The sequence below is a fragment of the Oncorhynchus mykiss genome, chromosome 3 (genome assembly GCF_057628025.1).
Source record: "Oncorhynchus mykiss isolate SJ-2025 chromosome 3, ASM5762802v1, whole genome shotgun sequence".
NCBI lineage: Eukaryota > Metazoa > Chordata > Actinopteri > Salmoniformes > Salmonidae > Oncorhynchus > Oncorhynchus mykiss.
This window is the reverse complement of record NC_143024.1, coordinates 95,294,483-95,321,982: the sequence shown is the minus strand read 5'-3', so window position 1 is coordinate 95,321,982 and position 27,500 is coordinate 95,294,483. Positions and strand designations below refer to the sequence as shown.

Here is a 27,500-nt window from a genome sequence, read left to right as displayed (position 1 = left end):
TTAATATATATCTCTCCCTGTCAGAGGGCTAGCTAGTCTCTGCAGGATAGACTTAATAATATATATCTCCCCCTGTCAGAGGGCTAGCTAGTCTCTGCAGGATAGACTTAATAATATATATCTCCCCCTGTCAGAGGGACAGCTAGCCTCTGCAGGATAGACTTAATATATATCTCCCCCTGTCAGAGGGCTAGCTAGTCTCTGCAGGATAGACTTAATAATATATATCTCCCCCTGTCAGAGGGACAGCTAGCCTCTGCAGGATAGACTTAATATTTATGTCTGGAAACTGCCTGGGCACCAAAGCTGAGCTTTAAAGTCAGATTAGGGGAACAGTGGGTCCCACACAACCCTGTCATTATTGTTGTTTTAAACTAGTCACCCCTCCCACCTCCCTCCCCACCTTCCACCTCCCTCACCCCTCCCACCTCCCTCACTCCTCCCCACCTCCCTCCCCTCCTCCTACCTGTGGCCCTGTGGTTCTGTGGCTCTGTGGCCCTGTGGCTCTGTGGCTCTGTGGCCCTGTGGCCCTGTGGCTCTTTGGCTCTGTGGCCCTGTGGCTCTGTGGCACTGTGGCCCTGCCATGCATGGGTCACTGCCCCTTTCAACCTACATACTGTATGTTTTCACAGCCACAGTCCGTCGTAATCCAAATCTACTCAATCTATCAAATGTTTAAGTATCTTTACAGACAGCCCTCCTAATCAAAACCTTAAATCTCTCTAATCTACTCAATCCTCTCTCCCTTTTAACATGTCTGGCTTTCACTCGATGTTCTTCTTCCTACCAGTCAACGATGGTCCCCTTTAACCCTGTACAGTATATGTCCTCACAGCCTCCAAGCACAAATCTAATCAAATCTCTCAAATTTAAAGACTCAAACTCAAAAGCTGTCATACTTTTGTTCCCACACGTATAACATGAAGTTTCCATCAATCTAGATTTTAAGTCTGGGAGAGGACTAGAGGCTTTGTGGGACACTTGGTGCTCTGGGAGAGCTTTCATGGCTAGTCTGTGTCTTTGGTTTCTCCATGCAGCATTGGATCTGAAGGAAACTGAGGGCTTGTCAAAGGCAGGAAGTGGAATACATTACAGCCGGGACATCCCAGAGGCCTCTCTGTGTGTGATGGATATGCCATGTACAACCACAGGACAAACACACGTACCCACTAACAGGGAGGAGAGGGAGAGGGAGAGGGAGAGGGGAAAACCTACCTCTCCTCTCCTCTCCTCTCCTTTCCTCTCCGGGACCAATAACAGCTGTCAGCTGTCAGGTAACCTTGTTCTGGTCTGTCAGGTAACCTTGTTTTGGTCTGTCAGGTAACCTTGTTTTGGTCTGTCAGGTAACCTTGTTCTGGTCTGTCAGGTAACCTTGTTTTGGTCTGTCAGGTAACCTTGTTCTGGTCTGTCAGGTAACCTTGTTCTGGTCTGTCAGGTAACCTTGTTCTGGTCTGTCAGGTAACCTTGTTCTGGTCTGTCAGGTAACCTTGTTCTGGTCTGTCAGGTAACCTTGTTCTGGTCTGTCAGGTAACCTTGTTTTGGTCTGTCAGGTAACCTTGTTCTGGTCTGTCAGGTAACCTTGTTCTGGTCTGTCAGGTAACCTTGTTCTGGTCTGTCAGGTAACCTTGTTCTGGTCTGTCAGGTAACCTTGTTCTGGTCTGTACCTTGTTCTGGTCTGTCAGGTAACCTTGTTCTGGTCTGTCAGGTAACCTTGTTCTGGTCTGTCAGGTAACCTTGTTCTGGTCTGTACCTTGTTCTGGTCTGTCAGGTAACCTTGTTCTGGTCTGTCAGGTAACCTTGTTCTGGTCTGTCAGGTAACCTTGTTCTGGTCTGTCAGGTAACCTTGTTTTGGTCTGTCAGGTAACCTTGTTTTGGTCTGTCAGGTAACCTTGTTCTGGTCTGTCAGGTAACCTTGTTTTGGTCTGTCAGGTAACCTTGTTCTGGTCTGTCAGGTAACCTTGTTCTGGTCTGTCAGGTAACCTTGTTCTGGTCTGTCAGGTAACCTTGTTCTGGTCTGTCAGGTAACCTTGTTCTGGTCTGTCAGGTAACCTTGTTCTGGTCTGTCAGGTAACCTTGTTCTGGTCTGTCAGGTAACCTTGTTCTGGTCTGTCAGGTAACCTTGTTCTGGTCTGTCAGGTAACCTTGTTCTGGTCTGTCAGGTAACCTTGTTCTGGTCTGTACCTTGTTCTGGTCTGTCAGGTAACCTTGTTCTGGTCTGTCAGGTAACCTTGTTCTGGTCTGTCAGGTAACCTTGTTCTGGTCTGTCAGGTAACCTTGGCTATATGGCCAGGTAACCGTGTGTCTCAGCGTGTCTCAGTGTGTCTCCGTGTGTCTCAGCGTGTCTCAGCGTGTCTCCGTGTGTCTCCGTGTGTCTCAGCGTGTGTCTCAGCGTGTCTCAGCGTGTCTCAGCGTGTCTCCGTGTGTCTCAGCGTGTCTCAGCGTGTCTCAGCGTGTCTCCGTGTGTCTCCGTGTGTCTCAGCGTGTCTCAGCGTGTCTCCGTGTGTCTCAGTGTGTCTCCGTGTGTCTCCGTGTGTCTCAGTGTGTCTCCGTGTGTTTCTGCGTGTCTCAGGGTGTCTCCGCGTGTCTCCGTGTGTCTCAGCGTGTGTCTCAGCGTGTCTCAGCGTGTCTCAGCGTGTCTCAGCGTGTCTCCGTGTGTCTCAGCGTGTCTCAGCGTGTCTCCGTGTGTCTCCGTGTGTCTCAGCGTGTCTCAGTGTGTCTCAGTGTGTCTCCGTGTGTCTCCGTGTGTCTCAGTGTCTCTCCGTGTGTCTCAGCGTGTCTCAGCGTGTCTCAGCGTGTCTCCGTGTCCTACCTTGTGGTTCTTGCCGTATCGGTAGACCATCCAGTCCTCTCCGTTGGTGCTGACCTCCAACTTAAAGGTGATGACGTAGTAGGACTTCTGGGTCTCCTTGGACACCGCTCCCTGGGTAGCGATACCCGTCAACACCTTCAGGACATGGAGATCCACCTGGGGGAGACAAGGACTTTATCATTTACACATTTAATTCAGTTTATGGACATTACAAATGGCCCAATTTCAAACCACAGCACAGCAGTGTACAGCACAGAGAGATAGAGAAGGGAGAGATTGGGAGGAAGAGAGAGAAAGAGCAAAGAGAAGGTCAGGAAAGAGAGAGAGATAATTTCAGTCCATCAGCCTCAGTTCTGAGATCTCTCTCTCTCTCTCTCTCTCTCTCTCTCTCTCTCTCTCTCTCTCTCTCTCTCTCTCTCTCTCTCTCTCTCTCTCTCTCTCTCTCTCTCTCTCTCTCTCTCTCTCTCTCTCTCTCTCTCTCTCTCTCTCTCTCTCTCTCTCTCTCTCTCTCTCTCTCTCTCTCTCTCTCTCTCTCTCTCTCTCTCTCTCTCTCTCTCTCTCAATTCAATTCAATTCAAGGGCTTTATTGACATGGGAAACATGTGTTAACATTGCCAAAGCAAGTGAGGTAGATATATATATAAAGTGAATATATAAAGTGAAATAAACAATAAAGATTAACAGTAAACATTACACATACAGAAGTTTCAAAACAATAAAGACATTACAAATGTCATATTATATATATATACAGTGTTTTAACAATGTACAAATGGTTAAAGAACACAAGGGAAAATAAATAAGCATAAATATGGGTTGTATTTACAATGGTGTTTGTTCTTCACTGGTTGCCCTTTTCTCGTGGCAACAGGTCACAAATCTTGCTGCTGTGATGGCACACTGTGGAATTTCACCCAGTAGATATGGGCGTCTCTCTCTCTCTCTCTCTGCGATTGATAGTACTCATTATATCTTCTCTGCACACAATACCGATAATCACCTTCCTATTCTGCTCTGATAATGCTATGTGGATTAGAAACACTACCAGGGTCTATACTGGAATAGAAACACTACCAGGGTCTATAATGGAATAGGAACACTACCAGGGTCTACACTGGAATAGGAATACTACCAGGATCTATACTGGAATAGAAACACTACCAGGGTCTATACTGGAATAGGAACACTACCAGGGTCTACACTGGAATAGGAACACTACCAGGGTCTATACTGGAATAGGAACACTACCAGGGTCTATAATGGAATAGGAACACTACATGGGTCTATAATGGACTAGGAACACTACCAGGGTCTATACTGGAATAGGAACACTACCAGGGTCTACACTGGAATAGGAACACTACCAGGGTCTATACTGGGAATAGGAACACTACCAGGGTCTATACTGGAATAGGAACACTACCAGGGTCTATAATGGGAATAGGAACACTCCCAGGGTCTACACTGGAATATGAACACTACCAGGGTCTATACTGGGAATAGGAACACTACCAGGGTCTATACTGGAATAGGAACACTACCAGGGTCTATAATGGGAATAGGAACACTACCAGGGTCTATACTGGGAATAGGAACACTACCCGGGTCTATACTGGATATTAGATGTGTAGAGAGGAGAGGAGAGGAGAGGAGAGGAGAGGAGAGGAGAGGAGAGGAGAGGACAGGAGAGGAGAGGAGAGGAGAGGAGATTAAGGAGGGGAGATTAGAGGACGGGAGATGAGAGCAGATTAGATGAGAGGAGAGGAAGGGGAGATGAGAGGAAGTGATGGGAGGGGAGGGGAAAAGAGAAGAGAGGAGATTAGAAGAGGGGAGAGGAGAGGAAAGGAGAGGAAAGGACATTAGAGGAGAGGAGATTAGAGGAAAGGAGATGAGAGGAGAGGAGTGTGAGAGGAGACAAGAGGAGAGGGGCCTCGCCTCACCTCCTTCTCATCATCAGGCGGCGCCCGCCCAGGAGGACAAAACAGAACACAGAGAGAATGTGTGCGTTTCAAATGGCTTGTATAGTGCACAACCTTGGACCCTATGGGTCCTTGTCAAAAGTAATGCAATATATAGCGAATAGGCATGCCTTTTGGGATGCGTACATGGAATCAGAATCAGCTGCCTACTCTCTGCCGTGAGACACTGAGGATTCTAGAACATCTGATAATGAATAGTGATGAAGAGAAGCGAGAGGGAGAGAAAATCAAATCAAACCAAATTGTATTGGTCACATACCCATATTTAGCAGATGTTATTTTGCGTGTAGTGAATATAATACAGTATATACATATTAGATGAGTAAAGCAATGTGTAAACATTATTAAAGTGACTAGTGTTCCATTATTAAAGTGGCCAGTGATTTTAAGTCTATATGTATATAGGGCAGCAGCCTCTAAGGTGCAGGGTTGCATAACCTTGTGGAATAATTTTGCACGCCCAATTTTTCAGTTTTTGATTTGTTAAAAAAGTTTGAAATATCCAATAAATGTCGTTCCACTTCATGATTGTGTCCCACTTGTTGTTGATTCTTCACAAAAAAAGACAGTTTTATATCTTTATCTTTGAAGCCTGAAATGTGGCAAAAGGTCGCAAAGTTCAAGGGGGCCGAATACTTTCGCAAGGCACATATGATAAATATAAAATATAATAAAATCATGTGTACAAAAACAATAAATGTGTGGTCAAAATTGTCAATAAAAACACATTACTTTCCACAGGGCCGTGGGGGTGAGTCAGGGATGCAGCTTGAGCCCCACCCTCTTCAACATATATATCAACGAATTGGTGAGGGCACTAGAATAGTCTGCAGCACCCGGCCTCACCCTGCTAGAATCTGAAGTCAAATGTCTACTGTTTACTGATGATCTGGTGCTTCTGTCCCCAACAAAGGAGGGCCTACAGCAGCACCTAGATCTTCTGCACAGATTCTGTCACACCTGGGCCCTGACAGAAAATCTCAGTAAGACCAAAATAATGGTATTCCAAAAAAGGTCCAGATGCCATTACCACAAACAAATTATATTCCTAAGACACATTGGAAAGAACCAACCAAAAAAATGCTATTTGGCCCATACAGAAGCTGCACAGTGCAGAACACCTGACCACCGTGACTGACCCAGTGGCAGAACACCTGACCACCATGACTGACCCAGTGGCAGAACACCTGACCACCGTGACTGACCCAGTGGCAGAACACCTGACCACCGTGACTGACCCAGTGGCAGAACACCTGACCACCATGACTGACCCAGTGTCAGAACACCTGACCACCGTGACTGACCCAGTGGCAGAACACCTGACCACCATGACTGACCCAGTGTCAGAACACCTGACCACCATGACTGACCCAGTGGCAGAACACCTGACCACCGTGACTGACCCAGTGGCAGAACACCTGACCACCGTGACTGACCCAGTGGCAGAACACCTGACCACCTTGACTGACCCAGTGTCAGAACACCTGACCACCTTGACTGACCCAGTGTCAGAACACCTGACCACCTTGACTGACCCAGTGTCAGAACACCTGACCACCATGACTGACCCAGTGTCAGAACACCTGACCACCATGACTGACCCAGTGGCAGAACACCTGACCACCGTGACTGACCCAGTGTCAGAACACCTGACCACCATGACTGACCCAGTGGCAGAACACCTGACCACCGTGACTGACCCAGTGTCAGAACACCTGACCACCGTGACTGACCCAGTGTCAGAACACCTAACCACCATGACTGACCCAGTGTCAGAACACCTGACCACCGTGACTGACCCAGTGTCAGAATACCTGACCACCGTGACTGACCCAGTGTCAGAACACCTGACCACCGTGACTGACCCAGTGTCAGAACACCTGACCACCTTGACTGACCCAGTGTCAGAACACCTGACCACCATGACTGACCCAGTGGCAGAACACCTGACCACCGTGACTGACCCAGTGTCAGAACACCTGACCACCGTGACTGACCCAGTGTCAGAACACCTGACCACCATGACTGACCCAGTGTCAGAACACCTGACCACCTTGACTGACCCAGTGTCAGAACACCTGACCACCGTGACTGACCCAGTGTCAGAACACCTGACCACCGTGACTGACCCAGTGTCAGAACACCTGACCACCGTGACTGACCCAGTGGCAGAACACCTGACCACTATGACTGACCCAGTGTCAGAACACCTGACCACTGTGACTGACCCAGAACTAAGAAAAGCCTTGACTATGTACAGACTCCGGGCCCACCACAGACTACCATAGGAACTGCAAAAACCATGGTGACGTAACAACTTTCAATGTCCTCCAAGAGTTACTTAATTTCCTCTCCTCTCACAAAATGGGACAAACACCAAATTGAAACTCTGCAGAATTGTGTCAAAAATATAATCTGCGTACAAAGCAAAACCTCAAATAATGCAGAGCAGAATTAGGAATATACCCACTAATGATTAAAATGGAGAAAATAGATATTAAATTCCACAACAACCTAAAGGAAAGCGATATAGAAAGAGGATGCATTCCCCCTTCTCTCTCTCTGCCTCTATGTCTCTCTGTCTCTCTGTCTCTCTGTCTCTCTGTCTCTCTCTCTCTCTCTGTCTCTCTCTCTCTCTATGTCTCTATGTCTCTATGTCTCTCTCTCTCTCTCTCTCTCTCTCTGTCTCTCTGTCTCTCTCTCTCTCTATGTCTCTATGTCTCTCTGTCTCTATGTCTCTATGTCTCTCTGTCTCTCTGTCTCTCTGTCTCTCTCTCTCTTTGTCTCTCTGTCTCTCTGTCTCTCTGTCTCTCTGTCTCTCTGTCTCTCTGTCTCTCTGTCTCTATGTCTCTATGTCTCTCTCTCTCTCTCTCTCTCTCTCTGTCTCTCTCTCTCTCTCTTTGACTCTCTGTCTCTCTCTCTCTCTGTCTCTCTGTCTCTCTCTCTATGTCTCTCTGTCTCTCTGTCTCTCTGTCTCTATGTCTCTATGTCTCTCTGTCTCTCTCTCTGTCTCTCTCTCTCTTTGACTCTCTGTCTCTCTCTCTCTCTCTGTCTCTCTGTCTCTCTCTCTATGTCTCTATGTCTCTCTGCCTCTCTCTCTCTTTGTCTCTCTGTCTCTCTCTCTCTCTGTCTCTCTGTCTCTCTCTCTCTCTATGTCTCTATGTCTCTCTGTCTCTATGTCTCTATGTCTCTCTGTCTCTCTGTCTCTCTGTCTCTCTCTCTCTTTGTCTCTCTGTCTCTCTGTCTCTATGTCTCTATGTCTCTCTCTCTCTCTCTCTCTCTCTCTGTCTCTCTCTCTCTCTCTTTGACTCTCTGTCTCTCTCTCTCTGTCTCTCTGTCTCTCTCTCTATGTCTCTCTGTCTCTCTGTCTCTCTGTCTCTATGTCTCTATGTCTCTCTGTCTCTCTCTCTGTCTCTCTCTCTCTTTGACTCTCTGTCTCTCTCTCTCTCTCTGTCTCTCTGTCTCTCTCTCTATGTCTCTATGTCTCTCTGCCTCTCTCTCTCTTTGTCTCTCTGTCTCTCTCTCTCTCTGTCTCTCTGTCTCTCTCTCTCTCTATGTCTCTATGTCTCTCTGTCTCTATGTCTCTATGTCTCTCTGTCTCTCTGTCTCTCTGTCTCTCTCTCTCTTTGTCTCTATGTCTCTCTGTCTCTATCTCTCTTTGTCTCTCTGTCTCTCTGTTTCTATGTCTCTATGTCTCTCTCTCGCTCTGTCTCTATGTCTCTCTGTCTCTCTGTCTCTCTGTCTCTATGTCTCTATGTCTCTCTGTCTCTGTCTCTATGTCTCTATGTCTCTATGTCTCTCTCAATTCAATTCAAGGGCTTTATTGGCATGGGAAACATGTGTTAACATTGCCAAAGCAAGTGAGGTAGACAACATACAAAGTGAATATATTAAGTGAAAAACAACAAAAATTAACAGTAAACATCACACATACAGAGGTTTCAAAACAGTAAAGACATTACAAATGTCATATTATATATATATATATATATATATATATATATATATATATATATATACAGTGTTTTAGCAATGTACAAATGGGTAAAGGACACAAGATAAAATAAATAAGCATAAATATGGGTTGTATTTGCAATGGTGTGTGTTCTTCACTGGTTGCCCTTTTCTTGTGGCAACACGTCACAAATCTTGCTGCTGTGATGGCACACTGTGGAATTTCACCCAGTAGATATGGGAGTTTTTCAAAATTGGATTTGTTTTCGAATTCTTTGTGGATCTGTGTAATCTGAGGGAAATATGTCTCTCTAAAATGGTCATACATTGGGCAGGAGGTTAGGAAGTGCAGCTCAGTTTCCACCTCATTTTGTGGGCAGTGAGCACATAGCCTGTCTTCTCTTGAGAGCCATGTCTGTCTACGGCGGCCTTTCTCAATAGCAAGGCTATGCTCACTGAATCTGTACATAGTCGAAGCTTTCCTTAATATTGTGTCAGTCACAGTGGTCAGGTATTCTGCCGCTGTGTTCTCTCTGTGTAGGCCCAAATAGCATTATAGTTTGCTCTGTTTTTTTGTTAATTCTTTCCAATGTGTCAAGTAATTATCTTTTTGTTTTCTCATGATTTGGTTGGGTCTAATTGTGCTGCTGTCCTGGGGCACTGTGGGGTGTGTTTGTGTTTGTGAACAGAGCCCCAGGACCAGCTTGCTTAGGGGACTCTTCTCCAGGTTTATCTCTCTGTAGGTGATGGCTTTGTTATGGAAGGTTTGGGAATCGCTTCCTTTAGGTGGTTGTAGAATTTAACGGCTCTTTTCTGGATTTTGATAATTAGTGGGTATTGGCCTAATTCTGCTCTGCATGCATTATTTGGTGTTCTACGTTGTACACGGAGGATATTTTTGCAGAATTCTGCGTGCAGAGTCTCAATTTGGTGTTTGTCCCATTTTGTGAAGTCTTGGTTGGTGAGCGGACTCCAGACCTCACAACCATAAAGGGCAATGGGCTCTATGACTGATTCAAGTATTTTTAGCCAAAACCTAATTGGTATGTTGATATTTATGTTTCTTTTGATGGCATAGAATGCCCTTCTTGCCTTGTCTCTCAGATTGTTCACAGCTTTGTGGAAGTTACCTGTGGTGCTGATGTTTAGGCCAAGGTATGTATAGTTTTTTGTGTGCTCTAGGGCAACAGTGTCTAGATGGAATTTGTATTTGTGGTCCTGGTGACTGGACCTTTTTTGGAACACCATTATTTTGGTCTTACTGAGATTTACTGTCAGGGCCCAGGTCTGACAGAATCTGTGCATAAGATCTAGGTGCTGCTGTAGGCCCTCCTTGGTTGGTGACAGAAGCACCAGATCTCTCTCTCTGTCTCTATGTCTCTATGTCTCTCTGTCTCTCTCTCTCTCTGTCTCTCTGTCTCTCTGTCTCTCTTTGTCTCTCTCTGTCTCTCTGTCTGTCTCTCTCTGTCTAAAATTGACATTTTAACATGCCTCGAGTGCACCACAGCCACACGTGGACCTTCAGCCAACACACAGCACTGCAGTAACACACATGCCTTTGGTAGCTCTAAGGTTAGGTTCCAAATGACACCCTACACAGTGCCCCTATTCCCATATGTTTCTGGTCAAAAGAGTGCCATTTGGGACCGGGCTTAAGATGTATGCTGGAGAGGCATGCTGGCATTTATGACAGCTGTTTGTCAAGATGGGCTGTCTGAGGCAGAGAGGAAGGCAGGCAGGGTGGGAGAGAGACTGGCAGACAGACGGACAGGCAGACAGACAGACATACAGACAGGCAGGCAGACAGGCATACAGGCAGGCAGACAGACAGACAGACAGACAGACAGACAGACAGACAGACAGACAGACAGACAGACAGACAGACAGACAGGCATGCAGGCAGACAGGCAGGCATACAGGCAGACAGACAGACAGACAGACAGACAGACAGGCAGGCAAACAGGCATACAGGCAGACAGACAGGCATACAGGCAGACAGACAGACAGACAGACAGACAGACAGACAGACAGGCAGGCATACAGGCATACAGGCAGACAGACAGACAGGCAGGCATACAGGCAGACAGACAGACAGACAGACAGACAGGCAGGCATACAGGCAGACAGACAGGCATACAGGCAGACAGACAGGCACACAGGCAGGCAGGGTGGAAGAGAGACTGGCAGGGAGACAAAAAGGCAGACAGACAGACAGACAGGCAAACAGGTAGACAGGCAGACAGGCAGGGATACAGGCAGACAGACAGGCATACGGGCAGGCAGACATGCAGACAGACATGCAGACAGACAGGAAGGCAGGCAGGCAGGCAGGCAGCTAGGGGCTAACACAGACAGCTAGGGGCTAACACAGACAGCTAGGGGCTAACACAGGACAACAGCAGGAAGGCAGCTAGGGGCTAACACAGGACAACGCAGGCAGGCAGCTAGGGGCTAACACATGCAGCTAGGGGCTAACACAGTCAGCTAGGGGCTAACACAGACAGCTAGGGGCTAACACAGGCAGCTAGGGGCTAACACAGGAAGCTAGGGGCTAACACAGGCAGCTAGGGGCTAACACAGACAGCTAGTGGCTAACACAGGCAGCTAGGGGCTAACACAGGCAGCTAGGGGCTAACACAGGCAGCTAGGGGCTAACACAGGCAGCTAGGGGCTAACACATGACAACAGCAGGCAGGCAGGTAGGGGCTAACACAGGACAACAGCAGGCAGGCAGCTAGGGGCTAACACAGGACAACAGCTGGGCCCTCCGCAGGAAGGCAGGCATGGCAGCACACTACCACACACCGTCACAGCTCTACAGACTGCCACAAACTGTCATTGCTACACTGTACTGGCAACTATCCCAAAAGATGGGAGGAAGGATAAGGAGAAGGAAGAAGACGAGGAGAAAGAGGTGGAAAAGGAACACAGGGCCTACCATAGACTACCACAGCAACGGCTAAAACCAGGTTGGCTAAGCAACTTTTATTGCCCTCCAAGAATTGCTGAATTTCCTCTTCACTTCAGTCTGCTCCTCAATTCATGAACCTTGTTTAGAGAGTGAGTGTTTCCTTCCGCTTTGCACTGCCACAGACTGCCACAGACTGCCACAGACTGCCACAGACTGCCACAGAGCCCTGGCCACTGGCCACTATCCACAAAGAGATCCCAAATAGGAGCTGGCTCATCTGAAAGTGTCCAGAGACACTGGCTGTGATTCAATCAGAGGCACATTGTGGTGAAGTACACCTTGAGAATGGTTCTTCATCCCCTGGCCAGAGAGCAGGCCACCCCGATTTAGATCCCTGTCTGTCTTTCTGTCACAGTGGGGTCACACACACACACACACACACACACACACACACACACACACACACACACACACACACACACACACACACACACACACACACAAAATCCTCTCATGGTTGTGATAGGCTGGTCATAACTCAGACAGCCCAATGCCTGGGAGATGGCATACAGACAGGAAACAGTGTCTCGGGGTTTAATATAGTGATTTAACATGGAGGTTTAATATAGTGATTTAACATGGAGGTTTAATATAGTGATTTAACATGGAGGTTTACCATAGTGATATAACATGGAGGTTTAATATAGTGATATAACATGGAGGTTTAATATAGTGATATAACATGGAGGTTTAATATAGTGATATAACATGGAGGTTTAATATAGTGATTTAACATGGAGGTTTAATATAGTGATTTAACATGGAGGTTTAATATAGTGATTTAACATGGAGGTTTAATATAGTGATTTAACATGGAGGTTTAATATAGTGATTTAACATGGAGGTTTAATATAGTGATTTAACATGGAGGTTTAATATAGTGATATAACATGGAGGTTTAATATAGTGATTTAACATGGAGGTTTAATATAGTGATTTAACATGGAGGTTTAATATAGTGATTTAACATGGAGGTTTAATATAGTGATTTAACATGGAGGTTTAATATAGTGATATAACATGGAGGTTTAATATAGTGATTTAACATGGAGGTTTAATATAGTGATTTAACATGGAGGTTTAATATAGTGATATAACATGGAGGTTTAATATAGTGATTTAACATGGAGGTTTAATATAGTGATTTAACATGGAGGTTTAATATAGTGATATAACATGGAGGTTTAATATAGTGATATAACATGGAGGTTTAATATAGTGATTTAACATGGAGGTTTAATATAGTGATTTAACATGGAGGTTTAATATAGTGATTTAACATGGAGGTTTAATATAGTGATTTAACATGGAGGTTTAATATAGTGATATAACATGGAGGTTTAATATAGTGATTTAACATGGAGGTTTAATATAGTGATTTAACATGGAGGTTTAATATAGTGATTTAACATGGAGGTTTAATATAGTGATTTAACATGGAGGTTTACCATAGTGATTTAACATGGAGGTTTACCATAGTGATTTAACATGGAGGTTTAATATAGTGATTTAACATGGAGGTTTAATATAGTGATTTAACATGGAGGTTTAATATAGTGATTTAACATGGAGGTTTAATATAGTGATTTAACATGGAGGTTTAATATAGTGATTTAACATGGAGGTTTACCATAGTGATTTAACATGGAGGTTTAATATAGTGATTTAACATGGAGGTTTACCATAGTGATTTAACATGGAGGTTTAATATAGTGATTTAACATGGAGGTTTAATATAGTGATTTAACATGGAGGTTTAATATAGTGATTTAACATGGAGGTTTAATATAGTGATTTAACATGGAGGTTTACCATAGTGATTTAACATGGAGGTTTAATATAGTGATTTAACATGGAGGTTTACCATAGTGATTTAACATGGAGGTTTAATATAGTGATTTAACATGGAGGTTTAATATAGTGATTTAACATGGAGGTTTAATATAGTGATTTAACATGGAGGTTTAATATAGTGATTTAACATGGAGGTTTACTATAGTGATTTAACATGGAGGTTTACCATTTAACATGGAGGTTTAATATAGTGATTTAACATGGAGGTTTAATATAGTGATTTAACATGGAGGTTTAATATAGTGATTTAACATGGAGGTTTACCATAGTGATTTAACATGGAGGTTTAATATAGTGATTTAACATGGAGGTTTACCATAGTGATTTAACATGGAGGTTTAATATAGTGATTTAACATGGAGGTTTAATATAGTGATTTAACATGGAGGTTTAATATAGTGATTTAACATGGAGGTTTAATATAGTGATTTAACATGGAGGTTTACCATAGTGATTTAACATGGAGGTTTAATATAGTGATTTAACATGGAGGTTTACCATAGTGATTTAACATGGAGGTTTAATATAGTGATTTAACATGGAGGTTTAATATAGTGATTTAACATGGAGGTTTAATATAGTGATTTAACATGGAGGTTTAATATAGTGATTTAACATGGAGGTTTACTATAGTGATTTAACATGGAGGTTTACCATTTAACATGGAGGTTTAATATAGTGATTTAACATGGAGGTTTAATATAGTGATTTAACATGGAGGTTTACTATAGTGATTTAACATGGAGGTTTACCATTTAACATGGAGGTTTAATATAGTGATTTAACATGGAGGTTTAATATAGTGATTTAACATGGAGGTTTAATATAGTGATTTAACATGGAGGTTTAATATAGTGATTTAACATGGAGGTTTAATATAGTGATTTAACATGGAGGTTTAATATAGTGATTTAACATGGAGGTTTAATATAGTGATTTAACATGGAGGTTTACCATAGTGATTTAACATGGAGGTTTAATATAGTGATTTAACATGGAGGTTTAATATAGTGATTTAACATGGAGGTTTAATATAGTGATTTAACATGGAGGTTTAATATAGTGATTTAACATGGAGGTTTAATATAGTGATTTAACATGGAGGTTTAATATAGTGATTTAACATGGAGGTTTACCATAGTCATTTAACATGGAGGTTTAATATAGTGATTTAACATGGAGGTTTAATATAGTGATTTAACATGGAGGTTTAATATAGTGATTTAACATGGAGGTTTAATATAGTGATTTAACATGGAGGTTTAATATAGTGATTTAACATGGAGGTTTACCATAGTGATTTAACATGGAGGTTTAATATAGTGATTTAACATGGAGGTTTACCATAGTGATTTAACATGGAGGTTTACCATAGTGATTTAACATGGAGGTTTAATATAGTGATTTAACATGGAGGTTTAATATAGTGATTTAACATGGAGGTTTAATATAGTGATTTAACATGGAGGTTTACCATAGTGATTTAACATGGAGGTTTAATATAGTGATTTAACATGGAGGTTTAATATAGTGATTTAACATGGAGGTTTAATATAGTGATTTAACATGGAGGTTTAATATAGTGATTTAACATGGAGGTTTAATATAGTGATTTAACATGGAGGTTTAATATAGTGATTTAACATGGAGGTTTAATATAGTGATTTAACATGGAGGTTTACCATAGTGATTTAACATGGAGGTTTACCATAGTGATTTAACATGGAGGTTTACCATAGTCATTTAACATGGAGGTTTAATATAGTGATTTAACATGGAGGTTTAATATAGTGATTTAACATGGAGGTTTAATATAGTGATTTAACATGGAGGTTTACCATAGTCATTTAACATGGAGGTTTAATATAGTGATTTAACATGGAGGTTTAATATAGTGATTTAACATGGGGGTTTAATATAGTGATTTAACATGGAGGTTTAATATAGTGATTTAACATGGAGGTTTAATATAGTGATTTAACATGGAGGTTTAATATAGTGATTTAACATGGAGGTTTAATATAGTGATTTAACATGGAGGTTTAATATAGTGATTTAACATGGAGGTTTACCATAGTGATTTAACATGGAGGTTTAATATAGTGATTTAACATGGAGGTTTAATATAGTGATTTAACATGGAGGTTTAATATAGTGATTTAACATGGAGGTTTAATATAGTGATTTAACATGGAGGTTTAATATAGTGATTTAACATGGAGGTTTAATATAGTGATTTAACATGGAGGTTTACCATAGTGATTTAACATGGAGGTTTAATATAGTGATTTAACATGGAGGTTTAATATAGTGATTTAACATGGAGGTTTAATATAGTGATTTAACATGGAGGTTTAATATAGTGATTTAACATGGAGGTTTAATATAGTGATTTAACATGGAGGTTTACTATAGTGATTTAACATGGAGGTTTAATATAGTGATTTAACATGGAGGTTTAATATAGTGATTTAACATGGAGGTTTACCATTTAACATGGAGGTTTAATATAGTGATTTAACATGGAGGTTTAATATAGTGATTTAACATGGAGGTTTAATATAGTGATTTAACATGGAGGTTTAATATAGTGATTTAACATGGAGGTTTACCATAGTGATTTAACATGGAGGTTTAATATAGTGATTTAACATGGAGGTTTAATATAGTAATTTAACATGGAGGTTTAATATAGTGATTTAACATGGAGGTTTAATATAGTGATTTAACATGGAGGTTTACTATAGTGATTTAACATGGAGGTTTAATATAGTGATTTAACATGGAGGTTTAATATAGTGATTTAACATGGAGGTTTACCATAGTGATTTAACATGGAGGTTTAATATAGTGATTTAACATGGAGGTTTAATATAGTGATTTAACATGGAGGTTTAATATAGTGATTTAACATGGAGGTTTAATATAGTGATTTAACATGGAGGTTTAATATAGTGATTTAACATGGAGGTTTAATATAGTGATTTAACATGGAGGTTTAATATAGTGATTTAACATGGAGGTTTAATATAGTGATTTAACATGGAGGTTTAATATAGTGATTTAACATGGAGGTTTAATATAGTGATTTAACATGGAGGTTTAATATAGTGATTTAACATGGGGGTTTAATATAGTGATTTAACATGGAGGTTTAATATAGTGATTTAACATGGAGGTTTAATATAGTGATTTAACATGGAGGTTTAATATAGTGATTTAACATGGAGGTTTACCATAGTCATTTAACATGGAGGTTTAATATAGTGATTTAACATGGAGGTTTAATATAGTGATTTAACATGGAGGTTTACTATAGTGATATAACATGGAGGTTTACCATAGTGATTTAACATGGAGGTTTAATATAGTGATTTAACATGGAGGTTTAATATAGTGATTTAACATGGAGGTTTAATATAGTGATTTAACATGGAGGTTTAATATAGTGATTTAACATGGAGGTTTAATATAGTGATTTAACATGGAGGTTTAATATAGTGATTTAACATGGAGGTTTAATATAGTGATTTAACATGGAGGTTTAATATAGTGATATAACATGGAGGTTTAGCCTGCTGTCTCACCTGGATGAACTCTTTGCTGCTGTCCTCGTTTGGGGTCCACGCGTTGTTATTGTTGTTAAGACGGGCTTGCCGTGGCAACCAGGTGTTGTCGTAAAAGGATGAGGAGGCAGTGATCTGGTCGTCAGAGATCTTCCCTGACTCCAGACCTAACGCGTTACTGCAATGGAAAGCTGGGGGAGGAGAGACAGGGATCAATTCATGATTTGATTGATAGAGGTGGACAGTTAAATCAAGACCTGAAGAGAGGAGGATTAACCAACACCCACCAACACGCACCAACACCCACCAACACCCACCAACACGCACCAACAGGCACCAACAGGCACCAACACGCACCAACAGGCACCAAAACCCACCAACAGGCACCAACACGTGCCGACAGGCACCAACACGCACCAACACCCACCCACCAACACGCACCAACAGGCACCAGCACCCACCAACCCTCACCAACACGCACCAACACCCACCAACAGGCACCAACACCCACCAACACTCACCAAAACCAACCAACACCCACCAACAGGCACCAACAGGCACCAACAGGCACCAACAGGCACCAACAGGCACCAACACCCACCAACAGGCACCACCAGGCACCAACAGGCACCAACACCCACCAACACCCACCAACATGCACCAACACCCACCAACACCCACCAACACCCACCCACCCTCACCAACAGGCACTAACACCCACCAACACCCACCAACACCCACCAACAGGCACCAACAGGCACCAACACCCACCAACACGCACCAACACCCACCAACACCCACCAAAATGCACCAACAACCACCAACACGCACCAACACGCACCAACACCCACCAACACGCACCAACACCCACCAACACGCACCAACACCCACCAACACCCACCAAAACCCACCAACACCCACCAAAACCCACCAACACCCACCAACACCCATCAACACCCACCCTCACCAACAGGCACCAACACCCACCAACAGGCACCAACAAGCACCAACACCCACCAACACCCACCCACCCTCACCAACAGGCACCAACACCCACCAACACCCACCAACACCCACCAACACGCACCAACACGCACCAACACCTACCAACACCCACCAACACCACCAACACCCACCCACCCTCACCAACAGTCACCAACACCCACCAACACCCACCAACAGGCACCAACAGGCACCAACACCCACCAACACGCACCAACACCCACCAACACGCACCAACACGCACCAACACGCACCAACACGCACCAACACCCACCAACACCCACCAACACCCACCAACACCCACTTTCTTGTTTATGTGAAAAATGGGGACATCAGGAAAATGAAACTGCAGAATAAGGACACTCCTTTCTGAAGGTCCAATTGAAAATGGAAACAGATCTCCCTCAGGTACTGACTGGTCCGGTACTTACTGTCGCTGACCTCTTTGTGTGTCATGTTGTAGCGAGCAGAGAAGCCATCTTTGGCCACGGCCATGTCCGTGTGGAAGGACAGAGACAGGATACCTGTAGACGACGTCATCTCAGGAGGGATCTTAGTTCCACAGTAACGTCCTATCAGAGGACCCACTGCAAACACATACACAAACCCAAACCCAAGAGACGGTCATTAGAAGCATAGCATACAAAACATAACATAACATGAAGTATAGGTTATCAGAACATAACACACTAGCCAACATCAGTAGTCCCTGCCAAGCCTCAGCACCCCTATAAACAACAGACTTTACTATTTATCATGAGGAATTCTCAGCCAGGAAGTTGGTTAGTAATAAGATAAATCCTGTTTTATTGACAAGAGAGGCGAGCCCTAGCTTAGGCCTGGGATTTCTCAGACGACAGCGGGCTGGCGAAATAGGTCCCACTGGGGAAAGGATGGACGTATTAGCAACATTTCTCCTCCATCCCATCATCCTCCTTCCATCTCTCTATCCTAACGCCACGTTAAAAAAGGGATTGGGCTTTAATGAGAGGCGAGGTGTTCTTTCTCACTCCGTTCTCTCGTTTTCTGCCCGTCCTCCTCTTCCTCTTCCGTCTACAGATTAGAAAGGCTTTCTTTCACTCTGTCCATTCCTTTGATCCCCAGGACCAAGTCATCTCTTCTTCATCTCCACTAATTCTCTTTTCTAACAACTCTTAATTCCTGGACTTTGTGTTTTGTGTGATTTAGGACTCTGTGGCTGTAGGGGGGTGGGGGGGGGGCATTAGGGGGCATCAGGGGGCATCGGGGGGCATGTCTATGGGATAATACATTCATTTTGCAGCTCACAGCCTCTTTCTCACTCCCAGATCATACCATATCAGCCCAGTATCATACCATACCAGCCCAGTATCATATCAGCCCAGATCATACCATATCAGCCCAGCATCAGCCCAGTATCATACCATACCAGCCCAGTATCAAACAATACCAGCCCAGTATCATACCATACCAGCCCAGTATCATACCAGCCCAGATTATACCATATCAGCCCAGTATCAGCCCAGTATCATACCATATCAGCCCAGTATCAGCCCAGTATCATACCATACCAGCCCAGTATCATACCATACCAGCCCAGTATCATACCATACCAGCCCAGTATCATACCAGCCCAGATTATACCATATCAGCCCAGTATCAGCCCAGTATCATACCATATCAGCCCAGTATCATACCAGCCCAGTATCATACCATATCAGCCCAGCATCAGCCCAGTATCATACCATATCAGCCCAGTATCAGCCCAGTATCATACCATACCAGCCCAGTATCATACCATACCAGCCCAGTATCATACCAGCCCAGATTATACCATATCAGCCCAGTATCAGCCCAGTATCATACCATACCAGCCCAGTATCATACCATACCAGCCCAGTATCATACCATATCAGCCCAGTAGCATACCATACCAGCCCAGTATCATACCATATCAGCCCAGTATCATACCATACTAGCCCAGTATCATACCAGCCCAGTATCATACCAGCCCAGTATCATACCATACCAGCCCAGTATCATACCATACCAGCCCAGTATCATACCATACCAGCCCAGTATCATACCAGCCCAGTATCATACCATACCAGCCCAGTATCATACCATACCAGCCTAGTATCATACCATATCAGCCCAGTATCATACCATACCAGCCCAGTACCATACAAGCCCAGTATCATACCATACCAGCCCAGATCATACCATATCAGCCCAGCATCATACCATATCAGCCCAGTACCATACCATACCATCCCAGTGCCATACCAGTCTCACCAGCCCAGTGTACCAGTCTCACCAGCCCAGTATCATACCAGTCTCACCAGCCCAGTATCATACCAGTCTCACCAGCCCGGTATCATACCAGTCTCACCAGCCCAGTGCCATACCAGTCTCACCAGCCCAGTGCCATACCAGTCTCACCAGCCCAGTGCCATACCAGTCTCACCAGCCCAGTATCATACCAGTCTCACCAGCCCAGTATCATACCAGTCTCACCAGCCCAGTGCCATACCAGTCTCACCAGCCCAGTATCATCAGGTTGCCATGTTATTCAGCCTGGTTTTTGTTACATCTATTTTAGTAGTGGAGCGTTGGAAGATGAAAGCCATGACTAGGGCCGCCTGCTCTCTCTCTCTCTCTGTCTCTCTCTCTCTCTCTCTCTCTCCCTCTGTCCCTCTCTCTCTCCCTCTGTCCCTCTCTCTCTCTCTCTGTCCCTCTCTCTCTCTCTCTGTCCCTCTCTCTCTCTCTCTGTGTCTCTGTGTCTCTGTCTCTCTGTCTCTCTGTCTCTCTGTCTCTCTGTCTCTCTCTGTCTCTGTCTCTGTCTCTGTCTCTGTCTCTGTCTCTGTCTCTGTCTCTGTCTCTCTCTCTCTCTCTCTCTCTCTCTCTCTCTCTCTCTCTCTCTTACTCTCTCTCTCAATTCAATTCAATTCAATTCAAGGGCTTTATTGGCTTTATCTCTCTCTCTCTGTCTCTCTCTCTCTTACTCTCTCTCCCTTACTCTCTCTCCCTTACTCTCTCTCTCTCTCTCTCTCTCTCTGTCTCTGTCTCTCTCTGTCTCTCTCTGACTCTCTCTCTCTGTCTCTCTTACTCTCACTCTCTCTCAGCCTACCTAGATAGAAGCACTACCTTCCTGTTTTGTGTGTGTCCGTCCAGTAAACTCACCTTGTGGCAGACCGTCCCAGACCTCCAGCCAGTCGTACTTGCAGTCTCCTTCTCCCCCGGGCAGGGGGTCATTCTCCAGGTCAAAGGTCAGGAAGGTCAGGGTCAAGTCCATGGCCGGGGGCACGATGATAATAAAGGAACACTCCAGGTTATGAGGGTATTTATCAGGGAACCCCGGAGACTCAATGATCCCGTTCTGACTGGTGAAGTTACGGGAGCAGTCTGAACCTGAAACAACAACCATTCAATCAGTCAATCAATCAAATGCATTTATTTTTTTTACAAAGTGCTTTACAGAATCCCAGGCATGAAGCAGAAGCACAGTGGTCAGGAAGAAACCTAGAGAGGAACCCAGCAGGCTTTCTCTGGATTTACTGGGGAACTGTTCAAATCAAATCACATTTTATTACATATTTAGGTTCAGGCCCAGGGTGCTGAGCTTAAAGATGATCTTGGAGGGTACTCTGGCATTAAATGCTGAGCTGTAGTCAATGAACAGCATTCTTACATAGGTATTCCTCTTGTACAGATGGGATAGGGCAGTGTGCAGTGCGATGGCGAATGCATCGTCTGTGGATCTATTGGGGCGTTAAGCAAATTGAAGTGAGTCTAAGGGTGTCAGGTAAAGGTATAGGTGATATGATCCTTAGTAACTAGACTCTCAAAACACTTCATGATGACAGAAGTGTTCCATGATGAGAGAAGTGTTCCGTGATGACAGAAGTGTTCCGTGATGACAGAGTGTTCCGTGATGACTGAAGTTTTCCGTGATGACAGAAGTGTTCCGTGGTGACAGAAGTGTTCCGTGATGACAGAAGTGTTCCGTGATGACAAAAGTGTTCCATGATGACAGCAGTGTTCCATGATGACAGAAGTGTTCCGTGATGACAGAACTGTTCCGTGATGACAGAAGTGTTCCGTGATGACAGAAGTGTTCCGTGATGACAGCAGTGTTCCGTGGTGACAGAACTGTTCCGTGATGACAGAAGTGTTCCGTGGTGACAGAAGTGTTCCGTGGTGACAGAAGTGTTCCGTGGTGACAGAAGTGTTCCGTGGTGACAGAAGTGTTCCGTGGTGACAGAACTGTTCCATGATGACAGAAGTGTTCCATGGTGACAGAAGTGTTCCGTGATAACAGAAGTGTTCCGTGATGACAGAAGTGTTCCGCGATGACGTAAGTATTCCGTAGTGACAGAAGTATTCCATGATGACAGAAGTGTTCCGTGATGACGTAAGTATTCCGTGATGACAGAAGTGTTCCGTGATGACAGAAGTGTTCCGCGATGACAGAAGAGTTCTGTGGTGACAGAAGTGTTCCGCGATGACGTAAGTATTCCGTGATGACAGAAGTGTTCCATGATAGAAGTGATCATTGATGCAAATAGATAGCAGTCTGTCTCTTACATTGTTGTCTAATGAATATTCCATTGTGTCCTGTATCATCTCTCCTGTCTGTGTTTTTGTAGTAGGGAGACAAGCTGGTGGCCTGAGGGGATTCTCTGGTAGCTCATCCATTGATCTGATCCTGTTCTGTGACGTAGACATTAGGACTGAAGGCCTTGTTGTCTAGTTGTTGCTACTAATGACCAGAGCACAGGGTTAAATGGACCCATGAGACCAAGTACTACCCGGTATCACCGAGTGAGATGAACAGACCCCTCCCCCCACCACCACCACCAACCCATTGCTGCTATAACAGCCTCCACTCTTCTGGGAAGGCTTTCCACTAGATGTTGGAACATTGCTGCTATAACAGCCTCCACTCTTCTGGGAAGGCTTTCCACTAGATGTTGGAACATTGCTGCTATAACAGCATCCACTCTTCTGGGAAGGCTTTCCACTAGATGTTGGAACATTGCTGCTATAACAGCCTCCACTCTTCTGGGAAGGCTTTCCACTAGGTGTTGGAACATTGCTGCTATAACAGCCTCCACTCTTCTGGGAAGGCTTTCCACTAGATGTTGGAACATTGCTGCTATAACAGCATCCACTCTTCTGGGAAGGCTTTCCACTAGATGTAGGAACATTGCTGCTATAACAGCCTCCACTCTTCTGGGAAGGCTTTCCACTAGATGTTGGAACATTGCTGCTATAACAGCATCCACTCTTCTGGGAAGGCTTTCCACTAGATGTTGGAACATTGCTGCTATAACAGCCTCCACTCTTCTGGGAAGGCTTTCCACTAGGTGTTGGAACATTGCTGCTATAACAGCCTCCACTCTTCTGGGAAGGCTTTCCACTAGATGTTGGAACATTGCTGCTATAACAGCATCCACTCTTCTGGGAAGGCTTTCCACTAGATGTAGGAACATTGCTGCTATAACAGCCTCCACTCTTCTGGGAAGGCTTTCCACTAGATGTTGGAACATTGCTGCTATAACAGCATCCACTCTTCTGGGAAGGCTTTCCACTAGATGTTGGAACATTGCTGCTATAACAGCCTCCACTCTTCTGGGAAGGCTTTCCACTAGATGTAGGAACATTGCTGCTATAACAGCCTTCACTCTTCTGGGAAGGCTTTCCACTAGATGTTGGAACATTGCTGCTATAACAGCCTTCACTCTTCTGGGAAGGCTTTCCACTAGATGTTGGAACATTGCTGCTATAACAGCCTCCACTCATCTGGGAAGGCTTTCCACTAGATGTTGGAACATTGCTGCTATAACAGCCTCCACTCTTCTGGGAAGGCTTTCCACTAGATGTTGGAACATTGCTGCTATAACAGCCTTCACTCTTCTGGGAAGGCTTTCCACTAGATGTTGGATCATTGCTGCGGGGACTTGCTTCCATTCAGTCACAAGAGCATTAGTGAGGTTGGGCACTGTTGATGAGCGATTAGGCCTGGCTTACAGTCTGCATTCCAATTAATTCCAAAGGTGTTCGATGGGGTTGAGGTCAGGGCTCTGTGCAGGCCAGTCAAGATCTTCCACACCGATCTCAACAAACAATTTCTGCATGGGCCCCACTGCCAGATGGTGGAGAGTGATTCATTCATCAAGCAGAGAACAGATTTCCACTGCTCTTTATAACACTCCAGCTGACACTTGGCTTTGTGCATGGTGATCTTAGGCTTGTGTGCAGCTGCTCAGAAATGGAAACCCATTTCAGGAAGCTCCCAACGAACAGTTCTTGTGCTGACGCTGCTTCCAAAGGTCGTTTGGAACTAGGTTGTGTGTGTTGCAACCGAAGACAGACAATTTTTACGCGCTACGGGCTTCAGCACTCAGCGGGTCCCGTTCTGTGAGCTTGTGTGGCCTACCACTTCGCGGTTGAGCCGTTGTTGCTCCTAGACGTTCACAACAACAGCACTTACAGTTGACAGGGGGCAGCTCTAGCAGGGCAGAAATTTGACAAACTGACTGATTGGAAAGGTGGCATCCTCTGACGATGCCACGTTGTCACCAAGTCACCGAGCTCTTCAGTAAGGCCATTCTACCACCAATGTTTGTCTATGGAGATTGCGTGGCTGTGTGCTCAATTTTATACATCCGTCAGCAACGGGGGTAGCTGAAATAGCTGAATCCACTCGTTTGAAGGGGTGTCCACATACTGTTATACAGCCACCACTTGTTTATTTTTCTTACTTATTTTCCACCATCATTTGCAAATAAATTCATAAAAAATCCTACAATGTGATTTTCTGGATTTTTTTATTCTCATTCTGTCTGTCATAGTTGAAGTGTACCTATGATGAAAATTACAGGCCTCTTATCTTTTTAAGTGGGAGAACTTGCACAATTGGTGGCTGACTAAATAATTTTTTGCCCCACTGTACATACACGCACTATCACTGAGCAAACTAAACAGATTGACAACAAACAAAAACAAAATACAACATTTGTAGATCGAGCTGTCTAACCTCAGACATTGCCTTCAGCACAGCTACAGTACATTAGAGAGAGATGCTTGACAGACGGTTCAAAGTAAGGCCTTCAGGCCTGTGTGAGCGTCCTATTGTGAGTGAATGAATGTGTGAGCCGTGTGTCTCTGGAAACTGTGACAGCTCAGCGTTGTGGATGTATCTCTGGCAGGAACAGAACCACATCGCCCTCGTTGTCTCCCCCTCTCCCTCACTGTCTCCCCCCTCTCCCTCGCTGTCTCCCCCTCTCCCTCGCTGTCTCCTTCTCTCCCTCACTGTCTCCCCCTCTCCCTCGCTGTCTCCCCCTCTCCCTCGCTGTCTCCTTCTCTCCCTCACTGTCTCCCCCCTCTCCCTCGCTGTCTCCCCCTCTCCCTCGCTGTCTCCTTCTCTCCCTCACTGTCTCCCCCCTCTCCCTCGCTGTCTCCCCCTCTCCCTCGCTGTCTCCTTCTCTCCCTCACTGTCTCCCCCTCTCCCTCGCTGTCTCCCCCTCTCCCTCACTGTCTCCCCCCTCTCCCTCGCTGTCTCCCCCTCTCCCTCGCTGTCTCCTTCTCTCCCTCACTGTCTCCCCCTCTCCCTCGCTGTCTCCCCCTCTCCCTCGCTGTCTCCTTCTCTCCCTCACTGTCTCCCCCCTCTCCCTCGCTGTCTCCCCCTCTCCCTCGCTGTCTCCTTCTCTCCCTCACTGTCTCCCCCCTCTCCCTCGCTGTCTCCCCCTCTCCCTCGCTGTCTCCTTCTCTCCCTCACTGTCTCCCCCTCTCCCTCGCTGTCTCCCCCTCTCCCTCGCTGTCTCCTTCTCTCCCTCACTGTCTCCCCCTCTCCCTCGCTGTCTCCCCCTCTCCCTCACTGTCTCCCCCCTCTCCCTCGCTGTCTCACCCCTCTCCCTCGCTGTCTCCCCCTCTCCCTCACTGTCTCCCCCTCTCCCTCACTGTCTCCCCCTCTCCCTCGCTGTCTCCCCCTCTCCCTCGCTGTCTCACCCCTCTCCCTCGCTGTCTCACCCCTCTCCCTCGCTGTCTCCTTCTCTCCCTCACTGTCTCCCCCTCTCCCTCACTGTCTCCCCCCTCTCCCTCGCTGTCTCCCCCCTCCCCCCTCGCCCTCACTGTCTCCCCCTCTCCCTCGCTGTCTCCCCCTCTCCCTCACTGTCTCCCCCTCTCCCTCGCTGTCTCACCCCTCTCCCTCGCTGTCTCCCCCCTCTCCCTCGCTGTCTCCTTCTCTCCCTCACTGTCTCCCCCTCTCCCTCACTGTCTCCCCCTCTCCCTCGCTGTCTCCCCCCTCCCCCCTCGCCCTCACTGTCTCCCCCTCTCCCTCGCTGTCTCCCCCTCTCCCTCAGAGTCTCCCACCTCCCCCCTCGCTGTCTCCCCCCTCCTTGTCATCTCCCTCAGTCTCCCACCTCCCCCCTCTCCCTCGCTGTCTCCCCCTCTCCCTCACTGTCTCCCCCCTCCTTGTCATCTCCCTCAGAGTCTCCCACCTCCCCCCTCTCCCTCGCTGTCTCCCCCTCTCCCTCGCTGTCTCCCCCCTCTCCCTCGCTGTCTCCCCCCTCCTTGTCATCTCCCTCAGTCTCCCACCTCCCCCACTCCCTCGCTGTCTCCCCCCTCTCCCTCGCTGTCTCCCCCCTCCTTGTCATCTCCCTCAGTCTCCCACCTCCCCCCTCTCCCTCGCTGTCTCCCCCTCTCCCTCGCTGTCTCCCCCTCTCCCTCGCTGTCTCCCCCCTCTCCCTCGCTGTCTCCCCCCTCCTTGTCATCTCCCTCAGTCTCCCACCTCCCCCCTCTCCCTCGCTGTCTCCCCCTCTCCCTCGCTGTCTCCCCCTCTCCCTCACTGTCTCCCCCTCTCCCTCGCTGTCTCCCCCCTCCTTGTCATCTCCCTCAGTCTCCCACCTCCCCCCTCTCCCTCGCTGTCTCCCCCTCTCCCTCACTGTCTCCCCCCTCTCCCTCGCTGTCTCCCCCCTCGCCCTCACTGTCTCCCCCCTCGCCCTCACTGTCTCCCCCTCTCCCTCACTGTCTCCCCCTCTCCCTCGCTGTCTCCCCCCTCCTTGTCATCTCCCTCAGTCTCCCACCTCCCCCCTCTCCCTCGCTGTCTCCCCCTCTCCCTCACTGTCTCCCCCCTCCTTGTCATCTCCCTCAGAGTCTCCCACCTCCCCCCTCTCCCTCGCTGTCTCCCCCTCTCCCTCGCTGTCTCCCCCCTCTCCCTCGCTGTCTCCCCCCTCCTTGTCATCTCCCTCAGTCTCCCACCTCCCCCCTCTCCCTCGCTGTCTCCCCCTTCTCCCTCGCTGTCTCCCCCCTCCTTGTCATCTCCCTCAGTCTCCCACCTCCCCCTTCTCCCTCGCTGTCTCCCCCTCTCCCTCGCTGTCTCC

General features: G+C 46.0%; 1 protein-coding gene across 2 annotated transcripts in view; it reads right to left on the bottom strand.

Annotated features, from left to right (window-relative positions):
* The window catches only part of LOC149984732 (neuropilin-2-like), a 432,234-nt gene that overhangs the window by 261,664 nt on the left and 143,070 nt on the right, over positions 1–27,500 (bottom strand). For both annotated transcript variants that reach the window (XM_090230491.1, XM_090230492.1), the window contains exons 4-7: positions 21,298–21,525; positions 18,567–18,722; positions 17,155–17,324; positions 2,810–2,965 (exon numbers count right to left, since the gene is read on the bottom strand). In XM_090230491.1, the coding sequence (XP_090086617.1) occupies positions 2,810–2,965; positions 17,155–17,324; positions 18,567–18,722; positions 21,298–21,525 (710 nt within the window). The remainder of the gene's footprint in view (positions 1–2,809; positions 2,966–17,154; positions 17,325–18,566; positions 18,723–21,297; positions 21,526–27,500) is intronic.